Here is a 27,167-nt window from a genome sequence, read left to right as displayed (position 1 = left end):
TCACCTGCCTGGCTGCTGTGAGGGCATGGTTAGATCAGGACACACAGCTCCGCGCTTTCAGCCAGTCAGGTGTTTCCAGCCAAGAGCGTAACTTTTCGTAGTAATTTGGTGTCATTTGCATAGGATTCTCTCCCTTCCAGGGAAAAGTGTACTCCTGTAATCTGATCTAAAAGGGCTCCTAAAGGAACTATTTAGCTATTTCTCTAGAAGTATGTAATAAATTTCCCGGGAGGACTGGTGCTCTTCTGCGTGGTGGAGGAGTGAGAAAGTATTTAGTGAGATTTCCCAAGAGATGAGCCTGAATGCGTCTATTCTATAGACAAATCTGCTGTTATGGCTCATTGCAGGGACATGCAACAGAGCACAGAAGCAGCTTTGGCTTTGCTGGTGTTGTGCCATTTCAGAAAGGGCTTTCTCTTCTGGAAGAGCTGATCTCACTAATGCTTGTTTTGGGTCCAAACACTTGGGTACCTCTGCTCAGTGAAAAAGGGCTGGGTTGGCTTGCTGAGATCGTCTCCCATAGTTGGAATGAGCTGCCCTCACGCAATCCCACCACCAGCACACACAGAGCTTTGATCTGTGAAACGAAGGCAAGGCCACAGCCATTTCTATACATGTCTAGTTGTAAATGTTGGGAAGTCTCTGTGGATTTTTCCCAAAGGCTGCGTGAGCTGCGTTTTGGCATTTACAAAGCAACAAGACTGATGCATGTGTTTATGTGACACGCAATGGAGAATTCTTTGCACTCCTGGTGAATCCATCAAAAGTTATTGGTCTCATGCTAATCCCTTAAGATCCTGCCTGTACTGGAGCAGTACCCACCAGGAGCTTGATGAGCCTGAGGTTATGGTACACACTCCTGCTCCAGATCTGGTTGTAGTGTTTGGTGTTTTCAGATGAAGCATTGGTAGGTGAGGAGGTGATGACTTGCAGTTAGGGATAGTTACTCATAGTTGCTAAGATTTCAGGTAGGAGGAAAAGAAAATCGAATCCTGAAAGCTATGCGAAATTTGGTCTTTGGCATCCGAGTAGGAAAATGTGTGGCATTCAGCATCCACAGGGAGCTTTGTACTCCATCGGGCAAAGAGCTAGAGGAGCTGAAGAGTATGATCTTCTGTCCATTTTAAGGCAGGGATATCACTGCCTTTTAGCCCATGGAGGCTAGTGCTTTGCAAGGGATGTCCTTTGCCAGGCTCAGCTGGGAGGTGAGTAGGCTGCTGGCTGGTGGAGCTGTCTGAACACAGGAAAGCCCAGAGCCACATTTCAGCCCTCCCCACGAAGGACCAAGTCACCTCTGCTTCTGGGTTGGTGACGTTGCAGTTGAGTTTCTCCCTGGCCTCTGGGCTGCCCACTCTCAGGTCACCGCCAGTTTCAGATGAGCAGGAGATGATGTGGAAATGCCCCCCTCCTCGCAGGGGTGGGCAGTGACTAAACTCACTGTTGCAGTCAGCTCTTGGCCCAAACGCTCCATTGGTGTAATTAATGCTGCATGGGGGTGAGCAATTACTTCTCTGAAGCCCTTTGCAGGCTCTTTGGAGTCTGCCCATGTGGCGTTTCTGTCTGTGTGTCCCCTCTCCCATTCAGGGCTGGTGGAATGACTAAGTAGTGCTGACGGCATTAGTTGTTGGCCTGTATTAATTATTTCCGCGAGTTCTATTTACTTGCGTGTTCCCTATGGGAATGCTGTGCATACAGATCACAGCAGCACTTAATTTTATTGCAGTAAGCGGCTGAGGTTGGGGAAGGGGAGGGGGAAGAGGAGAGAAAGGGTCGTGTATGCGTCAGCCCTGTCAGGCTTTTCCTTCTGTTTCATTTGTGCTGAGGTTTTTATTATCATTAAGCCGATTGTATCTGTGGCACAAAGGGCTGAGTTACCTCGGTAACCACACTAGCTGGGATGGTAATCCATTTATAGCATCACTGCTCAGGTCTGATTAAATTAGCATGCTGATGACGTAAATGCTTGGCTGGGTGATGCTGACGAGGCTGCTCCTAATAGGAACTCTCGCCCTTACATTTATTCTCATTTATTTCATGAGACCCCTGCAGGAAATGTACAGAAATAAGGCTACAGATGATTGACTCTTGTTTTCAGAACAACTTGTGCTGCTAGCAACAGACAGCGCTTTATCTGAATGCAGACGGCAGCCTGCACATTTCGCCTTGTTTCCTCCCGCTGCAGAATTCCCCACGCAGCCCTGCCGAAGCAGAGCCCCGGTCTCGAGCCCTGCTTGCCATCTGCCACAGCAGCAGCAGGACCAACTCCTCTGTCTGATGGTTTATTTCCAGACACCGCTACAAAAGAAATAAAAAGGGTAATAATAAAAGAAAAGGAACACCCTGGTTCTTTACTCCCTCTTGTGAGTTTCCTGCAAACACAGACATCCTTTTACTCATTCGAAACAAGCCAGTTATTTATGTCTGAATTTTCATCATTGAACAATAACATTCAGTGCTAGCCTTTAATACCATGTGGATCAAATGCTTTCAGCATCTTCTGTCCAGCCCCCTTGAGGGAAAACACTGACAACTGCATGATCGCATAGCTGTGCCTGTTGTTTGATGAAGTGGTGAGAACAAGAGGACTGAGAGTTGCTGAAACTCCTGGCTTCCCTTCCCAGCCCTGCCTCTGATTTACTGGATAACCAGTCTTTGGGGCAAGCAGCTTCCTAGTGGGCTGTTGTGGGCTCCCAGGACTTCGGTTTTTCATCTGTGAAAAGAGAATTAAAAAGGATGCTTTATTTTTTTTCCTTTTTGCAAGAGGCATGGGAGTGATTAAGTGCGTTTAAGTTCCAAAAGTATTTGGAGATCCTCAGGTGGAAACTCTGAGGTTCTGAACAATTTACCATTCTAATTGTCAGATTTGATTTATCCAGTCAGCATAGAAGGATTTAAAAGGAATTTTTGAACAAAAGCAGTTTTGGGATGGAGGACTAAAAACGCAATAAATTTTAAGTAGCAATAAATAGTTTGGCGTTTGCCTTGGAGTGTGAGCAGATGTGGCTGCACAGAAACCACTGGAGCTACACCTGCTTTGAGTCGGATTTGGACGTGGAAATCTGTTATTTGTGAAATAAAGAGCATGGTTTTGAGACATGAATGCGAACGGGCCAGTGCTGTCTTTTTCTGGGCCTGCAAATTCTCATCTAGAGCTTACAGGGCTTTTCCTTGGGAACGCTGGGGAAAAGGGATGGTGTTTGGGTGCATGGGAGCCCTCTCCCCATGCCTCTCCCAGCCTTGGTCGCTCTCTTTGGGAATGATCGAGCGCTCGGGGAACCCTGCCCAAAATTTCAAGACATTGCTCTATAAAGATGAGGGGCACTGAATTTGTGAGCGGCAATGCTTCACCCACACGGCAGCTAGCTGAGCTGGAGCATCCGGACGCTGCTCCGTTTGCTCAGTGCTCCCTACGCAGCGATGGGGAGCAGCCGGGATGGGGATGCTCCTGCCCACTCCTTGTCTGTGTGGGATGCAGGCGTGCTCCAGCCGCAGCCCCACCAGCACCATGCTGAGACGTCGGCTCTGCTCACCAGCCTCCTGCCTAACTTTATTAATGAAGGTATTTTGAAGGATTTGATTCTACCTCTGGCTCAGTTCAATGCATCCCTCCGTCGAGAAGTCTTGCACCCATGGCCCAGGATGCCTTACCCTGGGGCTTTCCTTTAAATTTAAACTTTAATGGCTAATACCATTAATTTACAATTTCTAGCGTAAAAAATGCAAAAGCCACCAGGAGCAGGGTGTTCAGGAGGGGCTGCGGTACTCCCTGCCTGGACTCTGCTTCCTCCAGAGGTGATGGGCACAAGCAGCATTTTGCTGCTTTATTTACTAGATAATTTTCAGCTCCTGATAGAGTGAGCTGCCTCTGAGGGACACGGACTCATGGTGACCCACTCAGCACATGAGGTGATGGAAGCTCTTGGCAGAAATGTCCATCACTCAGCAAGGGGGACTCCAGACTGTACCGGGGCTTGGGAAGTCCCCCCTTTCCTCCTCAGGCCCGTGGCATCTCAGCTTAATAAGTAAATAATCAGCCCTCTCTTAATTACCACCCTTTGTTTACTTAACCTGCGTGCTGGGGCTGACAAGACTGTATGGAGAGGAGGTGGCTGTCTCTGTTCCAGCAGCATAGTCGCAATGTTCCAGCATTGCCAGTCGCAAGCTGACTGGCAATATTTCGGCATCAAGGCCATGCCTGTTCATTTCAGGGGCATCGTAAGAGTCTAGCTGAGGTCTGAGCCCCTCCTTTTCAGCTTTTTTTTCGAAGATTTGTCCAAAATAGGAGTCATATTTTGGTCTGAAGGGTCTGCCGCTGACTTGGTTTGCTGAAGGAGAAGTTACTCTGGCTCTAACGAGCTCAAGTCAGACAACGACCACAGTGCAGGAGGGAAAGTCCCACTGAAATTCCCCTCCCTTCCCCACAGGTTTCTGTGATTTTTGGCATGAGTGCGTTGCCTTAGAGTGCCTGGAAATTTTCATTATAGTTGAGCAAAATTTCAACTCATTTGTCTACCAAATTAGAGCAAGGCAGGGGATGAACAGTAATAAAATTCCTCTTTGTTGAAACAGACACATTCTTGCTCATTTGGAGAAAAAGAAAAGCCTCTCATGTTTGCATGTGTTTTGATTTTGATGCTGCTCAAGCCTGGTCCCTCTCTTCTCTGAAGTCCTTGGGATATTTGTATTCTATTCCAGTGGGAGGGGAATCCGTTGGCAGACTTTGGTTTAACACCATGGGGATTTCTTTTTCTTTGGGGGGGGGGGGAAGAGTTGTTTTTTTAACCATTTTTATTGTTCTAAAGGAAAGCTTGCTGCTTATTATCTCGCATGCTTTTATCTGGTGCTGAGTCATGGAAGTGAGAGAATGTGTAGGCGTCTTAGCATAAGAGAGAGTAATTCTGTCATTTACATTTACAGACAGTTATGCTTTCCAGAAAACTTTTTTTTTTGTGGGTTGCAAAAGTGATTAATCTGCTGCTGAAACTGTCAAAGGAGGTTTTCTGTTTAAGAATTTTTGAAAGAAAGAAAAATCTGTTTCTACTTATAGGAAATAATAAGGTAGAAATTGAAATGAAAAAAAAAATCATACCGAAAGAACAGACAAGAAAATGTTCCCTTTCCTAATGATATTTTTCCTTTTTCTTTTTATGTATCTATCCATCTGTCTATCAGCCTATATATCTATGTGTCTGTCTCATGAAAAAGTTGTGTGGACTTTGATAAATACAAAACTAAATATAGTAGAATTATGGCTGAGTTCAGCATTATCAATTCCAGCTGTTAAAAGTATCATGGGATCAGTTTAAAATAATGTGTATTTTCTCTTTAAAAAAAACTTATTTCGGTTTCTTCTTAATTCTCCATCAGGCTGTTTAGCTTTTATCATGTTTTAAGCTTTTTCTGCAATCTTGAAAACTACTTTTTTTTAACAAAGTCCAAAATCCTCAGTTAAATATTTCTCTGCAGTAGTAGTAGAATAAACTATTTCTTTTCTTTTCCTTCTTCCTTTTTTCCTTTGTTCTTTTTTTTTTCCTTTTTCCCTTTTCCATCTTTTTCTTTAAAAAAAAAATTGCTGGTAGGTTTTTCTTTTATTATTAAAAAAAGAATTAATTACAGCTGAGGCAAAACCTTTCCTCCTTAGGATATATTCTCAGCGGTGAAAACTGTTGTGCTGTTGGGAAGTTAAAGAGAGCTTACCAGTTTCAATCAAATTTGTATAGGCTGTCAAAATCAACGGCGTGATCTGCTGTGATTTTTGTTTGTTGTACCCGTTCCTAAGGACAAACTGGACATGAAATATTTAGCCTGGAAATTTAGGTTTCTTTTCTAACAAACTAGGCAGTGATGTTTTCAAATGATCTTCTGGTAGAGTAGGGGTGGGGGTACAAAAACTTGAGCTACTTTCAGCATAGTTTATCCCTTTATGAAGAGTACAATATGCTGTGTCTGCCCAAAAAACCTTTCTTTTTGGAGTTCCATTGTAGCTGGTAGCATGTGGTTAGTTAGAGGCAAGGTAGCTAAAGCAGGATGCTGTGCTGCAAGCTGTAGTTGTCACAAGTAGCCTTGGACAGAGAGAATGAGTACCCATCATCTCACCTCCCACCAAGGAGAGCGTGCAGGGCAGAGGGGATGTCCTCTCCATGTCCCACCTAGCTGAAGCCCTGAGCCTAACCCGAAATGCCATGTCTGCTCGCTTGCTTTGGTTAGAAGGGCTGGTTTTGGTGTCTCTCTGTCCCTGCTCTGGTTAAAGTGTCTGCTCTCCTCATCCCCCATTTCTTACAGCTGCCTTTTCCCCCTCCCCAGCCATAGTAGCTTCAACTACGGTCCTTTGGCCTTCAGCAGAAAATTATTTGTGCCACGTAAGAGGAATATTGATTTTTACATCACGTGGCCCATGAGGCTTTGGAAATCACATTTTTTCCTGTTAGTGTGGCTTATAGCTAGCTTTTAGGAAAAGGTGAGCTTTGGGCCCCGTGAGATTTCCTGTTCGGGGTGAATGGGCTTTGCATTTAGATCTTTTCACTGGAAAGCCACGCGCTGCAGCTGGACTTCTAAATTAAAGGGGGAGGGAATTAACCTGGCTTAACCTAAGTTTTGACAATTCCGTTGAGAGGCCAGTGAGTCATTTAGAGAATTCAGCGAGTCCACAAGGGCTAGAATGATACTTCTGAAAGCTTATAGAATGTCATTGCTTTGTGTTTTAACAATTGGGTCCTGCAGTGAATTCTTGTGGGTTGCTATGGGAAAGAGATTTATTGATGACTTGTGATGCCAGGATGCTTGCTCTGTGCATAATTTTTTTTTTCTTAAAATACAAATACGTCATGAACCGCAAAAAAAAAAAAAAAAAAAGATCCAGTGCAAGCTAGAAATGAAATATGATTTAAACCCGCCGTAAATTCAGACCCAGACCTGAATCCTCCCCACTCCCCTCAAGTTCAGGTTTGGAGCTTAATTTAACCTGTGACAAACAAGAACAAAAGCCATGAAACTCCGGTTTAGATCCAAAATTCCTTGCAGTTTTCGGGCATCCACTGCTGAGTTTTGGAGAGCGTTGAGCCCTTGTTAGAATGTTGTTGAAGCCAAGCTGCTCAGAAGGACTAAATTAATACTCCCTAGACCCAAAGTTTTTAGCATTTAGCACTCCTGCCCCAGGGCTAGAATGTCACTGTTTCAAACTCTGAAGTTAAAAATGTCAAAATCGGTTAGGCTATAAATCCCAGTAGCCATCAGTATGCATTTATACATCCACCACAAGGAAAGAAGTGAGGAGAGAGGGAGGATATGTCTGTTTGTTTTGAATTAGCATGATTGTTTTTAGTTCCTAATGCAAAAGTGTTTGTGGACTGGTGCACAGGTCAGGGTGCACAGCTGGCCTGAGAGCTGGACTGATCGATGCTGCTGCCGCTGTGTGCCAAGCTGGGTGCTTGGAGGTGCTGAGGTTTAGTCCAATGCAGGCTATATTTAGCCTCGATTATAAATTTCATTTGCTTTCATTCAGGTTGCAGCTGTATGAATTGCCAAGATCTCCTTACATGTTGAGTTTTAAGCAAAGCTAGATGATTATTACCTGGAGGAGGTTAGATCCGTAGGATTCATTACAGTTTGCATAGAAACCTCCGCTGTGTTCCCAGTGGGGAGGAAAACCCTCCAAATTCAGAGGCAGTAGTAGGCCAAATCCCGATCTGCAACAGCCAGCATATTTGGAGTAAATCTGCTGGAGTCAACAGATGTGCTTAAGCTGGCACCAGTGTCACCAAGATCAGAATCTGGCTTGATAAAAAGCACTTTTAAAAAAAATGTAACTCAGGCAGCAGGAGGTATTGAATAATATTCTGGTTCTCATCTATGACTGTGATAACCTTAACCCAATCAGCAGCCATGGAGCAAACGTCCCATCAGCAGCCATGGAGCAAACGTCTTGGGATGTGATTTTGGTCTAAGAACAGTGTAAGCGAGGAAAATTATAAATCATAACTTCATCGAGCTCATTAGGTCGTTGTTGATGAAGTTTAGCAACCTTTTTTTTTTTTCCCCCTAAAACTGCTGAGCTGAGAAGAGTGTTGCATAGGAGAAAGTCTGGTATTAAACTAGCATGTGGGACTAAGCTGCATCAAAAAAAGTTGACATTTTTGGACTGAGTATATAACCTATTCAGCAATATCAGTTGTTAAAAACACAGCTCTTGCATTCCAGTTAAGAATGAAGAGAATATTTTTTTGTTCTTTTGGTTTTTTGTGTTTTTTATATTAAAACTTACAATGGCTATTTGTGGTTTTGCTTCCTCAAGGCATGTTTAGGAAAACTGGATTAATTTATAATGCCATTTGCAACAGAACCAAGCCTGGTGAGGCAGTGGATTTGACATTGCTTTACACAGGCTTTTTAGAGTGATACTGTTATGATTTTAAATTTTTATCAATGTGTCTTTTGAGTAAACACTTTATTAACCATACATTTAATGTAATTGTATGTTCTCTATGAAGAGAGGAAAATAGTGGGGAAACAGTGATTATTCTGAGTTAATACCTTAATTTAAAAATATTCTAACTTTCTGTATTGTTTTATACTCGAGTATTTCTGTGGTACAGATGGCATTTTTTCTTGTGCTATAAATTAATGCTCTCTCTTTCGCTTTCCTGACTTGTTACAGTGCTGCCCTGGTGTTTTGACTAGACATGTTGCAGTGGGTAAATTCTGTGTATCTTGGTGTATGTATTTATATACCTATAGAATAATCTAAAAAGCCACAGCAGGTGAAAGAAAACCTTTCCAATCAGATAGATTTCTCAACATTGTACTTGGAATCTGTGATATTGTGGAAAGACTAAGGTATTTTGGGCAGCGGTGATAACCCAGGCAGACGGATAAATGAGGGAACGTTCCACTACACTTCCCAGAAGGAGCCATCTGGGAAAACCGTTAAATTTGACCTGTTGTTGGAGCTTGTCAGCCTTTTGGAAAGGTGTACATTGGACCTAATAGGAAAATAACCTCTTTGTCACATCTGCCTGTCTTTTATGGGTTTTTTTGGTTGAGCTGTTATTTTTTTGGTGAGGCTGTAGAGTTTTTCTCTGTTGCTAACCACTCAAGTTACTAACTTGAATCATTTTGTAGCCCACTAAAAATATTGGCGGATGACGGTGGGTTCTGGACCTCAAGTGAACCATAAGAAAGCAGATGTTGTATGAACACGGAATTGTTCGCTGATGCTTCTGCTCTTCTGTACTACTATTCACGCAGGCTTTAAAACGTGGGGAAAAGAAGAATAAAAACACATGGTTTTCACAGGAAATAGAGACAATACTAACATTTGAAAATGTTTATGCCCTCTGGTAGGATAATTTTTTATATCTGGTTTAATAGAGTTTTGGAATTTGAAAAGACAAATAGGTTATAAATGCAAGCAATGCAGCAAATAAATGTAATCGTAAACAAATAACAAGTAACACAAAGTAAACCAAGTAGTGTCTGAGTGCATATGTATTTCATATTATTTTATGTGTGCATATGCACACTCTTTTAATGTTCTCTAGAATTAATGAAAGAAGAAAGCTTGCATAGTCTATAAACACTCTAAAACTCCTTTGCAATTTAGTAGGAAATGAGAAGCTTTTACAGAGTTTTTGGACTGTTCTTTAAATCCGTTGTTCAACACACAATAGAAAATGATAACTTTTCCATGTAAGTTGTAGAAGACTTCTCCAGAGCCTTCATGAATACATGTGTTTCATCCTGTCACTCACAGGTGCACATCCCTTCTCCTCTCTCACGCATCTTCCATTATACCTTTTTAATCCATTTTTTTTAATCATTATACATATCCATGGATAGCAGCATAATCTGTATAACCCTCCAACCTGCCCATATTTATCATGCACATGAGCTTCTTTTCCATTACAAATAGCGAGTTATAAAAGGAAGAAAAAAACGTTTTTAAGTCTGTGGACAGTGTAATTATGATACTTTAAGCTTCACTAGCTTAGTAATAGCAAAAGTCATAAAAATACTTTTCTTACCCAAAGTTCTTATTTATAGGGGGGTGGGGGCTTCCCCATTGTCAGGCAGGGCAACATTTTGCCTAAATTAAGCAAGGAGACTTGTTCAACCCGTTAGAAGGGCCCAGTTTGCTGAATGGAAATGCTTTGGACATTCCTGCATTGCTAAGCCTTAGAGAAGGTGCTCCTTAAGGAGCTCGGTTTCAGTGCTCCATGCACATAGGAACTTGTCTTCACATGGTACTGCTCTACCCTTTTTGTGGTCTTCTGTTCCAGGATTGTATTCAGTAGTTCTACATTTTGATGTAACCAAAGGGCTGTGGTGCCCAGCTCCTTATGTAATTTATTGCTAAGTCGATGTGCCACCGATTCAGCCAGTGCAGGGGGCTGCTGTTGCATGTTCCTGAGGCCCAGAGTGGCGCACATTTTGAATTTTAGTGATGATAGTGGGAAATTACAGAAATATCCCAGGATGGATTCAGAAAACATTTAACTTCTCATGACTGGCATCTTCTGTAGCGCTTTGACAAAGATATTCCTCAGGCTGATAGCCGATGTTCTTGTAGATGAAGTTGCTACTGCATTTGAACTGGTCAAGTGGAATTGCTTAAATAGGAGAGTTTTAATCATAACTAGCCCTTTCAATGAATTAAGCTAAAATTATGGCCCTTGACTGTCCACCAGAACTAGAAGTATTTAGGTCAATTGTTTGCACATCTTTTAAAACTGGTCTCTCACATAGTCTTTCTCATAAATACCAGATGATCACTCATCAGAAAGGGAAAAACAAATAAAAAAGCTCATAGTAGTCATCGTAGTGATAGTATTGGGGTAAACAAATAAAAAAGTAAATATGAAACCGAGAAGGAAAGGCAAAATTCTTCCCTGGCATAACACTGTTGTGTTTTGGAGACCAAACTTTTCAGATGCGTTCAGGCTCTTTGGAATTAATGGAGTGTTGGAAAGTGGAAACCCAGATTGCCTAAAACACTTGACACCCGTACTGAAAGCTGAACCAAGGTGTGTGTCTATAACTGCATGCGTCAGTTGTGAAAGGCTGTTTTCCATGATAAAATATTGGAGGTCAACTTGTTATCACTTTTTCTTTTGTGCACCCTATTCTCCCTTGTGTTTCAAGCTGGGCTGTCACAAGGAGTACAAAAGAGGTTGTGAACAGAACCATTAACAACTATGTTGACTCCTTTTCCACCCGTGGTAGCAGCTGAAAAACAGATCAAAGCTCAGAAGCAGTTGTGTTCTTGTCACACTTTATGGCATCTGTAAGGTATTCTCTTCATTTGAGAACCAGAGATGAACACTTTATTAGATTTCTTCTCTTCTTCTTTTGGTATAATGCCTAGGAGCAATCTGTTTGAATACCTTGATAGCTTCTGGTGATCAAGCCAACAAGCTGAATGCCATATAAACACATCTGGGAAGTATGAGTGTGGCTGCTGATCCATGCACAGCCCATGCCACCATGACACTGGCTTGTCAGCTGTAAACTAGGAATGAGAGAATGATGAAACTGTAAAGAAAAGCTTCATCTGATTATAAACGTGTTTTGGCTAAGGGTTTTAAGGTTTTGGACCAGACTTCAAAATTTTGGACCGGATTGTAAGGGCATTTGGACACCTAAAGAAATCTGTGTTAGCAACTGAGCTGTGCACACCACATAGCAGCAGTGCAAAGCGGACTGACGTGTCCACAGTGTGCCTGGCCTACTATCTGGGCATTATAAAGAAGGCCAGAAAATCCTGTATATTGAAAATGCATCAGGTATGCTGAATGGGGGCATTGCATCTGCCTGGGATCTCTGGACATTCAGCAACCCAGCTGGAGCTCTACCAGGACTCCAGGCATCTGCAAGTCCCAAATTAAAGGCCAGATTTCTCTTTTTTCACCCAGATGTTATTTCAGACAGAAAAAGAGGATATGTTCAGGGGAACCTGGCCGTACATTATCACTAGCAAGGCAGCTTGTTCAAATACAGAATATGAAGTCAGCAGGAGTTAGATGTGTCTGCACATCAGGAAACAGCGTAAAATGCCTGTTCACATTTTCAGGTACCTAGAGGCCCAGGTCTCAAAGCAGAGTATTTGGTTTTTCTCTGGGGTTATCCTTCCCAAATTGAGGGGGAGCTGGGATCTGCTACCTCAAGCAGGAGGGAGGCTCAGCCCAGCCACTGCTCCTGGCAAGGCAGCAGCTCCAGTTCCAGCAGGAGCCACTGTTCAGCATGGAGGTGGAAAAGGGGGTGGGAAAGGGCGGCCCACCCGCCTTCATATGCTGGAAATGCCTTTGCAGCCCAGCCTCTCAGTCTTACGTTGGCTGCATGGTGTGGCAGGGTCCTGGCTGATCGTCTGAGCTGCTGGCACTCAGAATTCCTCTTGGTGCACAGCGCTAACTGAGCTTGAGTGGCAGTGCACTTAATGCAGGGAAAAGGTATCTGTGCTTCTTACAGTCACATCAAAATTACCTGCTTATTGTGGAATTTGTCTCCACTTGTGCTGTCTAAATATTCAGTGACTTGTCTCAGCTGTTTTTATGCTTCTTTTACAGTCAGTGGAGTGAAGTAGATTCCCCCAGTGGATGATTCATCTTGCCTGTTTTAGGCTTCAATATTAGAATGGGATAAATGACCCCGTGGAGATGCATTTTGCAGAGAGAGCTTTAAGCACCTCCAGCTAGCCGAGGTGAATGCCAATCCACGGCGTCAGCAGAAGCCAAGTTAATTTTCCACCCTTTGCTGCCTTTCCCACCCAGGCCTCCAACCACCACCACCACCACTGCATGATACTTAAAAGATTTCAGCTGGCACATGCCTGAGCTGGCCCCGCATTGCAGTCCAGCTTGTGCTGGTGGACCGTGCAGAAGAGTGGTTGAGTTAGGAAGAGAGGTGCTGTGCCAGCACTGTGAACTGGCAGTCCCCTGGGAACGCTACATCCTGGGTTCAGCCTGCTTGTAGTTGCCAGGTTTCTGCCTTTTGAGGAAGAAGGGTTGTTTCATTCCTATCCTGGAGTAAATAGTGACCAAAATGCTCGAAAAAGGCAGCCCCAGCTAGAGCTGTGATTCTCAACCTGCCTCTGCAAACCCTGGGGGTCCGTGGATCACTCCTAAGGTATCTAAGAAGAATTCAGTGAAAGGTAACTTAAAAAAACATGTTTATTGTCAGTAGATTAACTCTCTCCGTAAAGGAGCTTGTCTCTCCTGAAAAACTTTTGGGGGCTGCCAAGCATAAAGGTTGAAAACCACTGAGCTGGAGTAATGTATCTTTATACGTGATAATTTGACAGCTAAAGGGCTAAAGCTATTCAACTGTACCTTTATGAAAAATGCCTGGAGAATTGAATAGAATGTGATAAACTTGGTGTTGGCATGTTTGATCCAGTCTGTGAAACTGAGTAACTGAAGGGATTCTATAGAAAATACTCTACAAATGCACAAAATAAAAGGAGAATGAAGTCCTTTTCATAAGGGTTCCAGCTGATCGTATAGAATCATGCTCCTGCTGTAGACTATCGTTATTCTGTACTCTTTTTGAGATTTAACCCTGACAAATGATATAGAATTATAGGCTAACTTCTGTAGAACAACAGGTTTCATCCCTAGTACCTATGTGCTGACTTTTTAGTTGTAGGTATACATTGAATTTAATTTAAGATCTATGTAAATAATTTCTACAGAATGAAGAATCACACAGATACTCAGGATTTTGGGTTTCCCCACCAGGGCAGCTTTGAATCCAGATACCCAGCTTTGACAGTCAGACCCATAGGACAGCACGGGTTTATCACAACACCGTAGACTTTCTCGTATGATGGTTGCTACAAGAAACTCCTGCAAATGTTTATAAACTTTCACTGCATTTAAGAAGATAGGGCAGGAGTTACCAAGCAAAATGATTCCCCTCATGGTTACACGTGGTAACTTTTTTTAGGAGAAGTGTTTTGGGGTTTTTTTCCTCCCACATTGATTGAGTTTTACTTGATTTTGTCAGTATTAGTTCACCTTTATTTGAACTGCTGGATAATTCATTTGTAGAAGAGGTAGTACATTTAGGTACTTCCATCTGTGTTTAAACAAGGCTCTTGTGCTTTCCCCATTAAAAAAAAAGATTTTGTATTATAATGCTTGTGGTAGATGAGGTTCTGAATTTAACTCCTTCCTACTCTAGTTTCTCTTAACAACTCTGTGTTATCAGCACCTGGGGTTTCTAGTTTACTCTCTCTTTGCAAATAAGAATTTGCAAGAAGGGGTTGATGGTAAGTAGCGTGGTTCTAATTTGCACTTGTGAAGTGTGTCAGACAGTTTCATCTAGTTCATGGCGAGCAGAGGAAAGCCTGTCTTCCTCTGAAAACAGCCCTTAGAGGATGTCAGAGAGTGTGTTTGGCTGCGATAGTCACTTGCAAATGCAATATGGTTTTGAAATGAGCTGTCCAGGAGCTGCTGGAGGAAGGGATGCCTGCACTCCTATGAATCCACTCTTTGTCTTTCTCTTTCTCTTTCTCCTTTTTCTTTGTCCTATTTCTACTTGTTTTCATGCTTCTGGGCTGTGACTTCGATGTGCTTTTGGATGAGTCTACTTCGTTGCACTGGTAGAAGTTCTGTGGAGTCATTTGGATTAAACATTTGTGACAGTCATGTGTTTGCTGGGACTGTACCCAGTGATATAGGTAGCCCTTTACAGCCTTCTGTTCATTACTCCCTCTCCATCTACCTGGCATCTTTATAGCTTCATCCATCCCTCCTATCCTCCTAGTGCCTTCCAGACATCTGTTGAAATCACTCTTCCCCATGGTATCTGAGTACCCTTTTCTCATCCTTCCACATATGCCTGTCCTCAGAGCAGGAATCTTGTCCATAGTTCATGCGCATGTATAAAGTATTTTCTTAATCCATTAATAATCTAGAGGTTTAAGCCTGGGGTGATATTTGAGTGCATGGCTGGACATACAGAGGACTGGACTGTGGCCACCCATCTCTCTCTCAGGCAAAAGGGCAGAGGATTTATGGTGATACCTCACCTGTGCCCTTGCTCAGGAGCTATAGCCAATGTTCCTCTTTGCATCCCCGTAAATCATCAGTGCTCCAGAAGTGTCAAGTTCCCTCTAACCTGTCCCATTTCTCCACTACACCATATTAACTAGCCTTACACTCTCTTCTCCCCTCCTAAGCCCAGCTTTCATCACACACTTACCCAGCACCCTCAGAGGAATTCAGAATGAGTCAAGCAGGGTGCCTCTGGGGACTCCTACTGATGCAAACTTCCTCCTCCTCAAGGCAGCCTGTGGTTTGAATGCCACAATGCAGCCGGTACTTGTTAGTTTGAGCCTTTGCTGTGAAGTTGATGGCAGAGCTGGGTCTCTGGCCCAGTCACCCCCAGCTTGCTGCCTTCCTTCACTGGGCTCTGGTGCAGGACGGGAGACATCCTCTTTGCAGTGCCAAATGCGGGAGCTGCTCAGAGTGCCAGTCAATAGGCAGCAAAGGGTTTTTAGCAGGAAGGGGTTATTATTCGTTCTTAAGGTGTATTCCAGTCCAGGCAGGAGACTGGCATCAACGCATTAAGTGAAGTGTTATGTGGATGTTTATATGTAAGATTAAAGTCCCCTGGTTGTTGGGATGGAATAGACTTCCATCGCAAGAGCTTTGCTAGTGGTCTGTCATCACCTACTTCCAGAGTCTGCATTCAGAAACATAAGATGTGATGAATAGGGCTCATTTATGTTGTTTTGGTTTGGGCTTTCCCCCTCCCCCCCGATGGGCCATTGTCTTTAAAACATTATCTACCTTCTCCCTCTTCACATGGGAAAGAAAAATGCTTTTCTGGTGGTAATTACACAGTGCTGCGTTGTGGACCTTTCATCCCATTACAGTAAGTGGACAAACTACTGTCATTTACAAGGATGAAATAGGTGAGGAAATGGGAAAGTTTCTCGCACTCCCGGGCATAAATGCCAAGCTGACATGGGATAATAATTCTGCCAGAAAGCAAATTTTCTTGCTAGAAATGAGTGCTGGTGCAGTTGTGCTCTGACGCAGGGATGGAGGAATGCCTGCTCCTCATCAGGTGTTTCAGAAATAGAAGAATAAGGCAGTATTAATGGAGGGCCACAGACCCTTAACCTGTCTCTGCCCTTGCAGTTCAACTGAGACACGCTTCAGCTCTTCCTTGGTCTCAGTTTCAAAATCTCTTCAGTCTGTCTACGTACTGCCTTGTCATGGATCTGTTGGCAAGGTCAGGGTTTGAATACATTGAGATGGTTTTTTCTCCAGCAGAAGTTTGCTGCCTTATTATTGCCCACCTCTGCATACACACCTTTTACATCTCCCAAAACAGATTGATGCTCTTATTTGCCTGGTTTTTTGCTCATTTATAGTGATTTCTCATGGGAGGTTTACTCTCACGGGAGGTTTGCCCTGAAGGTGTGATTGCAGGAGTAACGTCTTTACCAGTGCATCAGCAAAAATGTATTCGCATGTAATGAGGGAAGAGCTACCAGTTGTGTAGTAGAGCTTCCTTATTCCTTTGGTAGATTCGCTTGTGGGCTGTGGACTAGAAGTTGAGCAGCTTGCTCTTATCTCCCTTTTCTTCATATGTGGTGGTTGCCAAATGCTGGGGGGTGGTGGAGGTGGTGTCTGCCTTTCTCCCACCTTCCAGGGAAGGTGAGTTTGGTACCCTTAGAGGCCCAGAGAAAAGGGTGTTTGAAGTTCCTCTCCAGCCACTGGCCTGGGTTGGTTTGGCAGCAATTTATTGCCGCCACCTGCTGACCAGGCAGAGGATTTCTCTGGCCCGGGTGGAGCTTGTGCATGGGGTGTCCCAGTGAGCCCCCACCGCTCTCTCCCCAGTCCATCGGTCCCAGCAAGAGGGTGATGGGGCAGTAGGTAGAGGTCAGGGTGCCTGCATAAAGCAGGAACACCTGGGGACAAATACAAGATTGGTCATTTAGGGAAAGGTGGCATGTGCCTTAGCATGAACACAACCATCGGTGAGGGCTGAGCTGGTCTGACTTTGGGCTGCTGTGAACTTGCAGGTTATCAAGGGGATCACGAGTGAGATCAAGCCCAGTGCAGGAAGTTTGGATGAGGTATAACCTGATACAACTATGGTGTTAAGTGCAACTGCAAAGAAATACTGTCAAACTGCATGTCTTCACTTTAATGCATCTCTGTATAGGAAAGCATGAAATGCAGGTACTCATTCAGAATAAAGGAAAATAGAGAGGCAAAAAATTTTACCTGATCCTAAACTCCAGAAATTCAAGTTTGCTCGTTTGATTTAGTGAAGACTTAAGGGTAGTATTCAGTGTTCTTCAGAAACTATTTCACATTGCTAGCTCTTTAACAAAGATGTCCTTTCACACCAGTGTTTTTGGACAAGGGATTTAACTAAGAGGTAAGCCAGAGTAATTGTATTAGACAGAAGGACGTACGATGCCTATTAGGACAGTGTCACTGCACTAGATCTTCATTTGGTGGCCAAATCGCAGGAAGCGGTGGCACTTGCTGTGAACCTCCTCCCTGGCTGCCCAAGCGCTGCTGTGCCTGGGGCACTGGTGCAGGGTTACACGGCTCCGTGGCGGGAGCTGACTTCTGAAGCTCTCGGGAATCCTGGCCTGCTTTCTGCCCTTTAATGAGCCATGTGTAACATTTGCCTTCTCTGGGGTCACTCCAGGCTTCCAACCAGCAGTGCTTAGGAGCAGAGCCAGGGACAGGAACACCTCCATATTTTGCTTTGATCTAGGTTAATTCTTACAGCTTGGGAGCTGCTTTTAGGCTATCCCATTCTGCTGCCTCCTGTGTTGTTAAAGGAGCTCCCGTATCGGGGGCAGTACCCTACAAGGGCTCTAGGGACCCAAGGAATTTCATGTCTCTGTAGAGACTAATCTCATTTTCTCTCTTTTTCAAAACACTCTCATTTTCACAGGGATGCATGATTTTCCCCTAATTATTCTCCAGCGAGTCTCCCTTTTTCTTGCGTTTATTGCTTTTTAGTTTGTTTGTTTGTTTTGAGGTGGAGGAGAAAGCTCCAAGGAACGACAAAACGGCGTGCGCGGCAGTTCTGCTCGGCTGCCACGGTGCCGTCCCTGTTCTGTCAGAGCAGGGAAAGGTTGCTATTACCATTACTTTGTGGTCTCAGGTACATTCCTGCTTTCCTAAGCAGTTTGAGTTGCTGTGCAGATGTTACTGTAAAACCCCCATTTCCACTTAACCCTTTGCTGCTCGACCTGATGCCCGAGCGGTCGCTCCCGCTGACGCTGCAGCTCTCTCTCCTTGCTCCCTAGGGCTCCGGGACCTCGAGCAGCTCTGCCGCCACCACCCCATCCGTGTCCACCCCCGTCACCGGCCACAAGCGGATGATCATCCCCAACCAGCCTCCCCTCACCGCCACCAAGAAGTCCACCACTAAGGGCCCGGGGCAGCCGGCACCCATCCCGGTGACTCCCGTCGGCACCCTGAAGCCGCAGCCAGTGCCAGCCTCCTATGCCACGGCCTCCACCCCAAGCCGCCCGGCCTTCAACGTCCAGGTGAGGACGGCGCAGCCCAGCCCACACTACCAGCCGCCCGGCCCACAGCCCGCGCACTACGGCAGCCTTGGGCCCGGTCAGCCCTACGCTCCCCCACCGGCCCGCCCGCCCGGCACCCCGCAGTACGGCCCTCCGCAGCCCCGCGGGCCTGACTACGGCTACACCCCGCCGCCCGCCCGGCCATCGGAGCCCACCTATGGCTATGCACCTCCACAGGGCCGCTACCAGGACCCCTACTACGGGGGGTATGGGGGGAGGAACGGCTCCGAAGCGCCCTATGTGCCGCAGAGCACCTGGAAGGCTGAGCCAGCGTATCCTGTCAGTAACACGGTGGGCCAGGCTCCTCCCGGGCTCTACCAGCCGCCCGGCACGAAGAAGACCTACATCACTGACCCAGTGCTGGCCCCACAGCCGCCCGCAATGCAGCAAAAGGTAGGAGATGTGGGTCCTCGCTGGCCTCCCCGGGGGAGTGGAGAGCCACAGGGCTGAATACACCCTGGGACCCTTCCTGAAAGGCGACGTGGGGGGTTAAATGGTGCCTGCGGGGGCTTGGGGCAAGTATCCCTTCATATGGCTTCCTAAAAGCTGGAAGCAGGGAACTCTTGTCTGGTTTGAAAAGAGGCTTTTGTGGGCGTTTAGAACGCTGTCAGCCTTGAAGGACGAGACGGTGTCACGTGCGTAGGCGCCGTGTCACCCTGAGGGCAGGAGGGAGGTTTCGTCCCTCTGACATGACATTACCCCAGGAGATTGCTGGCCGTACCTCCGTACGGCATCACTGCACTTGGGTCTTTCCTTCTGGGCTCTCCCAAGATCAAACGAGAGGTTGGGTGTGAGCTTCTGCTCCATGTGCTTGTGGACACCCCTGGTTCACCAGACAAATCCTTCTTCTTGGGCAGATAGGAGGTAAACAAGAGGCTGGTTTTGATTGTGGTTCAGAGCAATTGCGGAGGTTGACCTCTGGTGTGTCGCTGTTCAAAAATCACTTATCGCTGAAACCACATGGAAATGAGTTCCCACAGAGCTCAGCTCTGATTTTCCTCTCAGGTGATGGTACAGCAGGTGGCCTCCATCCACTTGAACCGGTGCCCGGACTTCATAAAGCGAAGCCGATTTGAGATAGAAAGTTAAACTGGTCTGCCTGGTTTCTCTGCCCAAACTTTGACCCTGGCTGGCTTTTGTCGCTTTTGCTGGTGGCCATCTCTAATGAGGCTCTCGGAGGGGACAGGAGCTTTAGCTTTGTGGGATCTTCATAGTGTATGATGGGCTTAGGCTCCACCAAAGGGTGAGGATGGCCAAGCCCAGGCAGGGAGGCAGTGAACCCATCACTGCCCAGGCCCACCCTGGCTCATCTCAGGATGTCCCTGCTCTTCAGCTTGTGGGTGCTCACAGGGAAAGGGGAAAAAGCTTCTGACACATAACAGAAAGCCTGTCCTTTTGGCATTTCCTTCACTAGAGGCACGCATAATGTTTTCCCTGAATTCCAGATTTCCTGACAGTGGGAACTTTTGAAGGCAAAGATGTTTCTCCAGGCAGTTTAGAGAGGGCAATAAATTACAAATGTCCTTGAAATATTATCTACTAGCAGCTAAGAAACTGCTTTTTCTCTTTTCTTCCCCTTCCTTACCAAGAAGCTAGGAGTGGGTAGAGAAGTAATAAACTCTCAGCTCTGCAGGTACTTGGTATAGAGCTCAGATTGGAAACTAGTGAAAGACACAAAATTTGCACATAGCCTTAACTCCTGTAAATTGCTGTGGCTCCAGTGGAGTCACTGAGGAAGAGCTGAGGTACAGCAGATCCATATTTAGACTTTTATAGATACAGGTAGGCTTATATATATAAAAAATTTAAAAACTTTAGTTCGGTCAGCATCTCTATGGAAACGCAAATCATCTCAAACCACAAACAGCACGAGCCTGTTCATCTCATTTGCATTACAAAGCTGGAGGGACAATTTAATTTAGCTCAAGTTTGGGGTTTCATGTATGCATATATATATATATTTATATATATATATGTTTGTGTGCACGTGGCATTTGCAAATACACATGCAGAAATACTTCATATATATCTCTATAACAATAATTTCAGTTCTTCTGCAAAACAGACTATTATCTGCTTGGTGATAAATTCCTCCAGAACTTTCATTCACTTCAAGCCTGCTAAGTATCTGCGTTATTACCTATTTCACTTTTGAACTTACAACTCTTCTCTGACATATTGGCAGCAGACTCTGCTTGATTGCTGCTTTGTAACATACATAGTTTAATTGGTGAAGAATTGAAGGTGATCTTACTTACAGTCTACAGAAAATGCTCAGTAATAAAACACTGTATGCTTTGCCAATGAATCAGTGTTGTCCAGTTTCACCGCATGCTGTTCTCTTCCTTTGCAGACTAACTCATTCATAAAATCAGCTTTTGGAATGATTTTATTTAAAGAGAAAAAAAGGAAGGCTGTGTTAGAGCTAGGTATCTGATAGGGAGAACTGTCAGTGTAATTTGACTTGTTGGCTACGATGTGAATTTTAAGGTATTTTCCTACACACAACTGGCTTCTGCATTTTGTGGTGTTTTGCCTTTTCAAGGTTGGTTTGAGGCCTTTCAGTTAAGGAAATTGATTTGAGAAGCCAGGGTAAGAAGCAGGCATTAATACATAGCACATAAAATGCAAGAAGACCTTTAGGAATTTTTCTTCTTGCAAGGGAATGATCTTAAAATATAAACCAATTTCTAAATGTATTCAAAAAGTGCATTCTTAATTTTGAACGTACTTTGTGTGCAAAATATTAAGGATGTTGTAAAAAATCCATCTCAGATTAGAAGTTCATGGTCCTTAATGCTAACACATACCATGATCCATCACTGTGAGAGGTAAAATTTTTCATTAAATTTGTTTAGGGTTTTTAAAGGGTAAAAAAAGAAAAAAAAGGATGTTTATATTTTGCATTCTGGCTAGGAAGAGATTCATGGTACTGTGGCTCTGTGTTTTTTGCTGCCTGCTAATCATGTTGAAGTCGCTGCTGATCCAAAATAAATCCGGATTGGTATGGGAACAGCAAATAATCTGTACTGGTTCTTAAAGCCCACTGAGAACAATGAGTTTTAGTCACACATAACGCTGCGTTGCATTCTGTTCTTGGGCCAGCTATGGAAGTGAGAGTCATGCATGTGAAACCTCTGTGCATTTTAGTCTTTTGTAGCACCCTGTCTAGCATTAATGCCCAAGTCCTAGTTAGGAAATGAACTGGTGGAGTGCCTGTCCTCATTTAAACCTTCATGTGTTTCAAGGGCATTCCTGGCCAAAAACCTCAGGAGCTTTCTCCTCTGGGTGGTAGATGGTGGGGATTTCTGTAGAAGCAGCAGCGGAGTTGTCATAAGACCATCACAGAAACATGTGACACAACTGGCTGCTCTTGTGCTTTTTGCCAGCAGTGCTGGCAGACAAGTCAAAGTCTGAAGCCTCTCTCTTAACTTCTCCCCTCCCAAAGGTCAGAGAGCACAAGACCAGGATGACTCATTAGGTACGCTGATTTCTGGCACCAAGATGTCCACAGCAGAAAACAAAAATTGCAAAGCCAGTTTCTGACATGGAGAATTCCTGCAAGTTTGTCCTGTGGCCAAAACAGAGTGGATGAAACTCCCACCACTGACCAGCTCAGCTATCATCAATGTTTCTGTGCTGGAGTGGTTAAGACACCAAATACCCTTGTTGAGCTCCCATATCTCCAAGTAGGTCTAGGTCCTTTCACTGTTTTCAGTCATGTTCAAGTATTTTTGAGACACTATTGCATGTCTCCCAGCTGGCTTTGTGGACCTTTCAGGGACCTCATGTGGCTCCTGGAGTATTTGAGGGGTGGCCACTGTAGACACCAGGGAGGTCTGTCCTTCCTCGGTCTCGGATCCCTTGTGTTCTCCTTCCTCTTTCTGATTCTACTCATAGGCCTGGGGAACCACATTCCCTCCCGAAGGGACCTGCCACAGACTGGGTGCCACTGAAATCACTTGAGACAGCTTGTGGTTTTAGTCCAGAATGGTGGAAATCTTAACAAAAGCATTGATCTCTTGAGAGCGATCTGCCAATTTCGGGAGGACAAAAGTGTCTTGTAGCTCTGATTTAGTATAGCATCCAAATCCATGCTCCTTTGCTGTAGATTGGCTGGAAGGAGTAAGGGAGCAGTGTCCCTTTGGTGGCTGTGTCCGTTCTCACCAACATGGCACAAGTGTACGAGTTCCTTAACGCGTGAGTCCCATTGTCCCCATTTACATGTATACAGGCATCGGTGCATATGGAGCATGACCTCCTCTTCAGACAGCCCTTCAGTGTTGTGCACTGTTCTAGGTGAGCACCGTGGAAATTAACTGGGGAGACAACTGGAAATCAGGAGGTAAAATTAACGAGGCAGTTTATGCTTTCGGCATGGTTTAGGTGGTGGTGGCCACTCGTGATTAGCAGACCTCAACCACCGCATCGTTTCTGCACTGCTGGAGGTGGTGTTTCTTTGCTGCCTGCTGCCACCAGCATTGACGTGGTCTCCTGAATCTTGCAGTGCCCAAAACGGGACTGTGACGGCTCGCTGTTTTCTCATTTTGCACAGCTTTTGTCAGTTTTTCCACTGATTTAATACCTGTGATGGAGACATTCGCTTGGAAGTTTCATCTTTGCCTCAGAAACATCTGCTCACCAGTGTTCTTTGCTATGACTGATGCACTTCTCTTGTACTGGTTTAATAATTTTTACAGTCTGCCATCACTCACATAAAGTAGATACCTCCGGCACTTGCGTTTGAACTGAGACTAATGCTCTTGCTGTTTGCTGTTAATCTAGTGACTAGGAATTTTTTGTTCTCTGCAGATGAATAAATGCAATCTGCCAGATTCCCTCCTGCTGTCACAGGGATATATTCTTTCTTAGTGTTGCTTTTTGCTTGTGGAGAAAGGCAGGCAGCTTGCTGTACACTGTCTGCCTCCCCCTGAGTGTTTTCTCCCCCAAAATCTCATATCTCCACCCAAGTGTCCTCTTCCCAAAAGTCACGTATCGAAAATTTCCACTGGATGAGATTCAGAGACGGTGTAAAATGATGGTTGAAGTTGGTTTTCTGTCAGTGTGAGACAGTGACTTCCATAGTTTTAAAATGCTAAAATAAAGCAAAACCAAGTAAAATGAAAAAAGGCTTATTGAAAATATTCTACTTTGGCATTTAATGAATTAAAAAAGTCAGAAAGCTAATGTAAAATGAAATAAAAGGTGAAATTCCAAAATTCAAAGTTGAATTTGCGAATTCAACGTGACATTTCAAAATTTCCAGATGAATATGCAGTTCCTTTCTACCCTGAGAATAGCAACAAATGTCAAAATGTTGACATTCTTCACAAAACAGTAATTCTGAGTTCTAACCAGCACTAGCTGTATATCAGCTGCTGACTCTGTCATTGCTTCAGGGTGGATTAAATTAAATGCTGTTGCTTCTGTTAAAACGAGGAAGAGGGGAAGAAGGCAGTGGTGTCTAACAATGAGATGAGAAGCTCAGAGTTAGGACTTGGCAGTATTCTGTGGCATTGAGAATGATGTTTTCATTTTCAATGTATTCTAAATCTCTGCATCAAAATCTTTGTGGATTTCTTCAGGATTTTCGGGTGAAAAGGTGCTGGCAAATGGTGCAAAGAGGTGTTTTCATAACAGCGTGCTTATCCTGACTGCAGGAATCTGACACAGTCTGGTTTATACCCTAAACTTTTGAAAGAACCCAATTCTCGGCTTGAAATGTGTTTCACATTTTCATTTCAGAACTTTACTGTTTGTTCTTTGTATTACGTTTTTATTATTTAAGCACTCCATATACTAGGAGGAACCAGCTGATGACAGAGCAATTAATCAGATTTGTCTCTTAGGAATCATATATTTGAGTTGCTTTCCTGAAATAGAGAAACAACTAGTTGCCAAACAATTACCTTGAAGTTAAAGATAATAAGGAGCCTGCAGTTACAGGAGTAAGTCAGGTCAGCATATACTGAGAAACAAACTTAAATTTACAGCTTCAGGATGCAGCTTTTGCAGCTTTAGCCTTTAGTCAGCCACAATGGGTTAGTAATGTAAGAGGAATAATTGAGAAAGAGGCTTTTGACATAATACCTGGATGTTCTTTCTTGCTCCTTCTTAAAATAATCTGAGGACAATGCCTCCATACATGATAAGGCATGGGGCAACCTTGAAGTTAATTAAGGGCTCTGTTTCTGTGCTGTTTAACTCTTGATAACCAAGTGTCTACCTGGACAGATACTGCCAGATCATGTTACAGACTAACAGATAAGGATTTTGTATCTGAGGCCATAAAATGTAGTGAGCGTATATTTACCTATAGGTGGAAAGGAACATCTGATGGGGAGGCTGTCTGGTTTTTGAGCAATGGTGCTTGCCTGAACCCTGGGGCCAGCCTGGTCTGTAACATGATGAGGCAAGGACGGTTGGCCTTGCTACAAGTTTACAGCTTTCACTTCAAAAAGCAGCACCCGTGAAAGGGAGTGCCACTTACTTAATTTGCAGGCATACTCTCTGGCTGTTGCATGTGATGGTGCTGCTGATTACTGGAGGAGCTGTTTCCTTCCATTTTAAAATACACTTGAGTCCAACCCCATCATAATTCTTCCAAAGCCATGGCACCAAAGCACATGGTGAAGCTGTTCTTCTATCAAATAAGCTGTGTCATTGTCAAGTTTATTGCAGTGAAGATAGGACATGAGTGGGTAGGGAAACTTGCCCAAGCTTAGGCACCAGTTGATTAGGAGAGCTGGAGAGAACGAGGAGGCATGGAGCCCTGTTGGTGTGAAACTCTTCGGTCTTATGACACCTGATGGTAATGCCAGTATTAACACAAGGAACTGCTCATGTCATAGTGATGCTTTGGGTGATATATTTTGGTCATGTCATTTGGAGTGGATCGTCCAACGTTTGGGTGATTTTCCCACTGAGCTCTGTGAAGCGTATTTGTGGTCTTAATCCAGTTCTTAATGGCACATGTACACATATTACAGTAATAGTTTGTTACTAAAGCACCACTTTGTGTAGGGAGCTGTGCACAATTTAAAAGATGGTTCATTTCTCCATTGATAGGCATAGTTGTCCACAAATAGACTCTTGAGCCTAGGACTTCTATGAGCAGGCAAGTTAGAAAATGGTCATGGTGCATAGTGAGCAGTGCAAGCCATGGAGGATCCCACCTAAAATAGATACTCAGTTATAAAGAGTAGAGAGTAGTCTATAATGGCTGCTAATATAATATTTTTGCCTCCAGGAGTAAGAGTAAGAGTAAGAAATAGTTGGTAATATATGGTTACATTTACTGATCATAAATGTTCTGGTACTAAACTAACTTAGGCCCCCACATAATGGGCTTCCTGTTAAGATTTACCTCGAATAACTATAAAAAAACACAATATAGTAAATTAAATAGCAGCCTTTGGAAAAAAAAAAGTTAAAAAAAAGAGGAAGAGGAGGTTTCCTATCACAAGCTGAAAGTACTCCTGCAAGGCAAACAGAATCTGCAATTATACTGACAGTTTTGTTCTTAAATGAAAATAATAGTGAATTATAAAGCTGTAAAATTGTTTTCACAACAGTATTTTGTTTTTATACCTCATACTATTTCACTTAGTAGCTGCCTGGCTCCAGAGCAAGTTACATAACATGATATTATGAATATGGTGCCTCAACTTTTTGTCTAGGGAATTAATTTAAGGGCTCTAAACTTTCCAATCACATTTTCTTCTTTGTTCCAGATGCAGTGTATTCTCTCTGCTTGAAAAAGTATCAGATGAACTGTGTCTTGCTTGTAGTAGAGTAGTATTCGTATGCCTCTTTATCCACACTAATAGGGCAGTGACTTAGTTTTACATGGATCCTCAAAATAGTCCAGATTGAAATGTGCTGTCTGAAGTCAGCTACATAAAACAAATTAGAAGAGCAGAGCTGCTGTGTGTTAGCTGATCAATCTAGCATTAGCAAGGATTTTCCATGGTGTGGTTTAGCACCAGCACAGACAGATGAATTATTATTACTGTCAGTATCACTCATCCCCCCAAATTGAATCTTTTTCAAAACAAACAAACAAAATTTCCTCAACTGAATTGGCAGTAACTTAAACTGACGTATTAGGATTACTTTAGTCATCAGTAAAATGGAACCACACCTGAGCTATAATACAGCAGATCAGCTATAATAATTTTCATCCTGTTATTGCCTAGTTAGACTCTATTTTAGCAACACCTGAAGGATATTTTTTTCAGGGGTTTCCTCCAGCTTTGTGAGAGCTGGTCGCTCATTAAATGAATCACCTTCTTTTCTGTTATTGCTGTGAGAGACCTTGAAGTGAAAACTCATGTTTTTTTCGGGGAAAAAAATTACATAAGTGGCCAAGGAAGCTGCTCTGGTGTATATGCCACTGATGGATTCCTTCTAGGCTGTCACCAGGAAGCCCGGTGGATTTTATTTTTCAGTCTAAGTCAGACAACAGAAGAAATCTCCGTGAACAAGTGCCCTGCAACATTTGTACTCTTGTAAACTTCAGTTTCATGAGTATCTTGCAGACTTAAAGTCCCAGGTGACTATCGCATTGCCCTGGTCTGATGACCAGCATCAGAGAGGTGCCCAG

The 27,167-nt window shown here is 43.9% G+C and overlaps 1 protein-coding gene across 7 annotated transcripts in view; it reads left to right on the top strand.

Moving 5' to 3' along the window:
• Nucleotides 1-27,167, top strand: part of LPP (LIM domain containing preferred translocation partner in lipoma) — a 356,009-nt gene that overhangs the window by 205,467 nt on the left and 123,375 nt on the right. For all 7 annotated transcript variants that reach the window (XM_072868734.1, XM_072868732.1, XM_072868730.1 and 4 more), the window contains one exon: nucleotides 18,281-18,955. In XM_072868734.1, coding sequence (XP_072724835.1) covers nucleotides 18,281-18,955 — 675 coding nt within the window. The remainder of the gene's footprint in view (nucleotides 1-18,280; nucleotides 18,956-27,167) is intronic.

The sequence above is a fragment of the Ciconia boyciana genome, chromosome 7 (assembly GCF_034638445.1).
Source record: "Ciconia boyciana chromosome 7, ASM3463844v1, whole genome shotgun sequence".
NCBI classification, from domain to species: domain Eukaryota; kingdom Metazoa; phylum Chordata; class Aves; order Ciconiiformes; family Ciconiidae; genus Ciconia; species Ciconia boyciana.
This window is presented reverse-complemented; position numbering and strand designations above follow the sequence as displayed.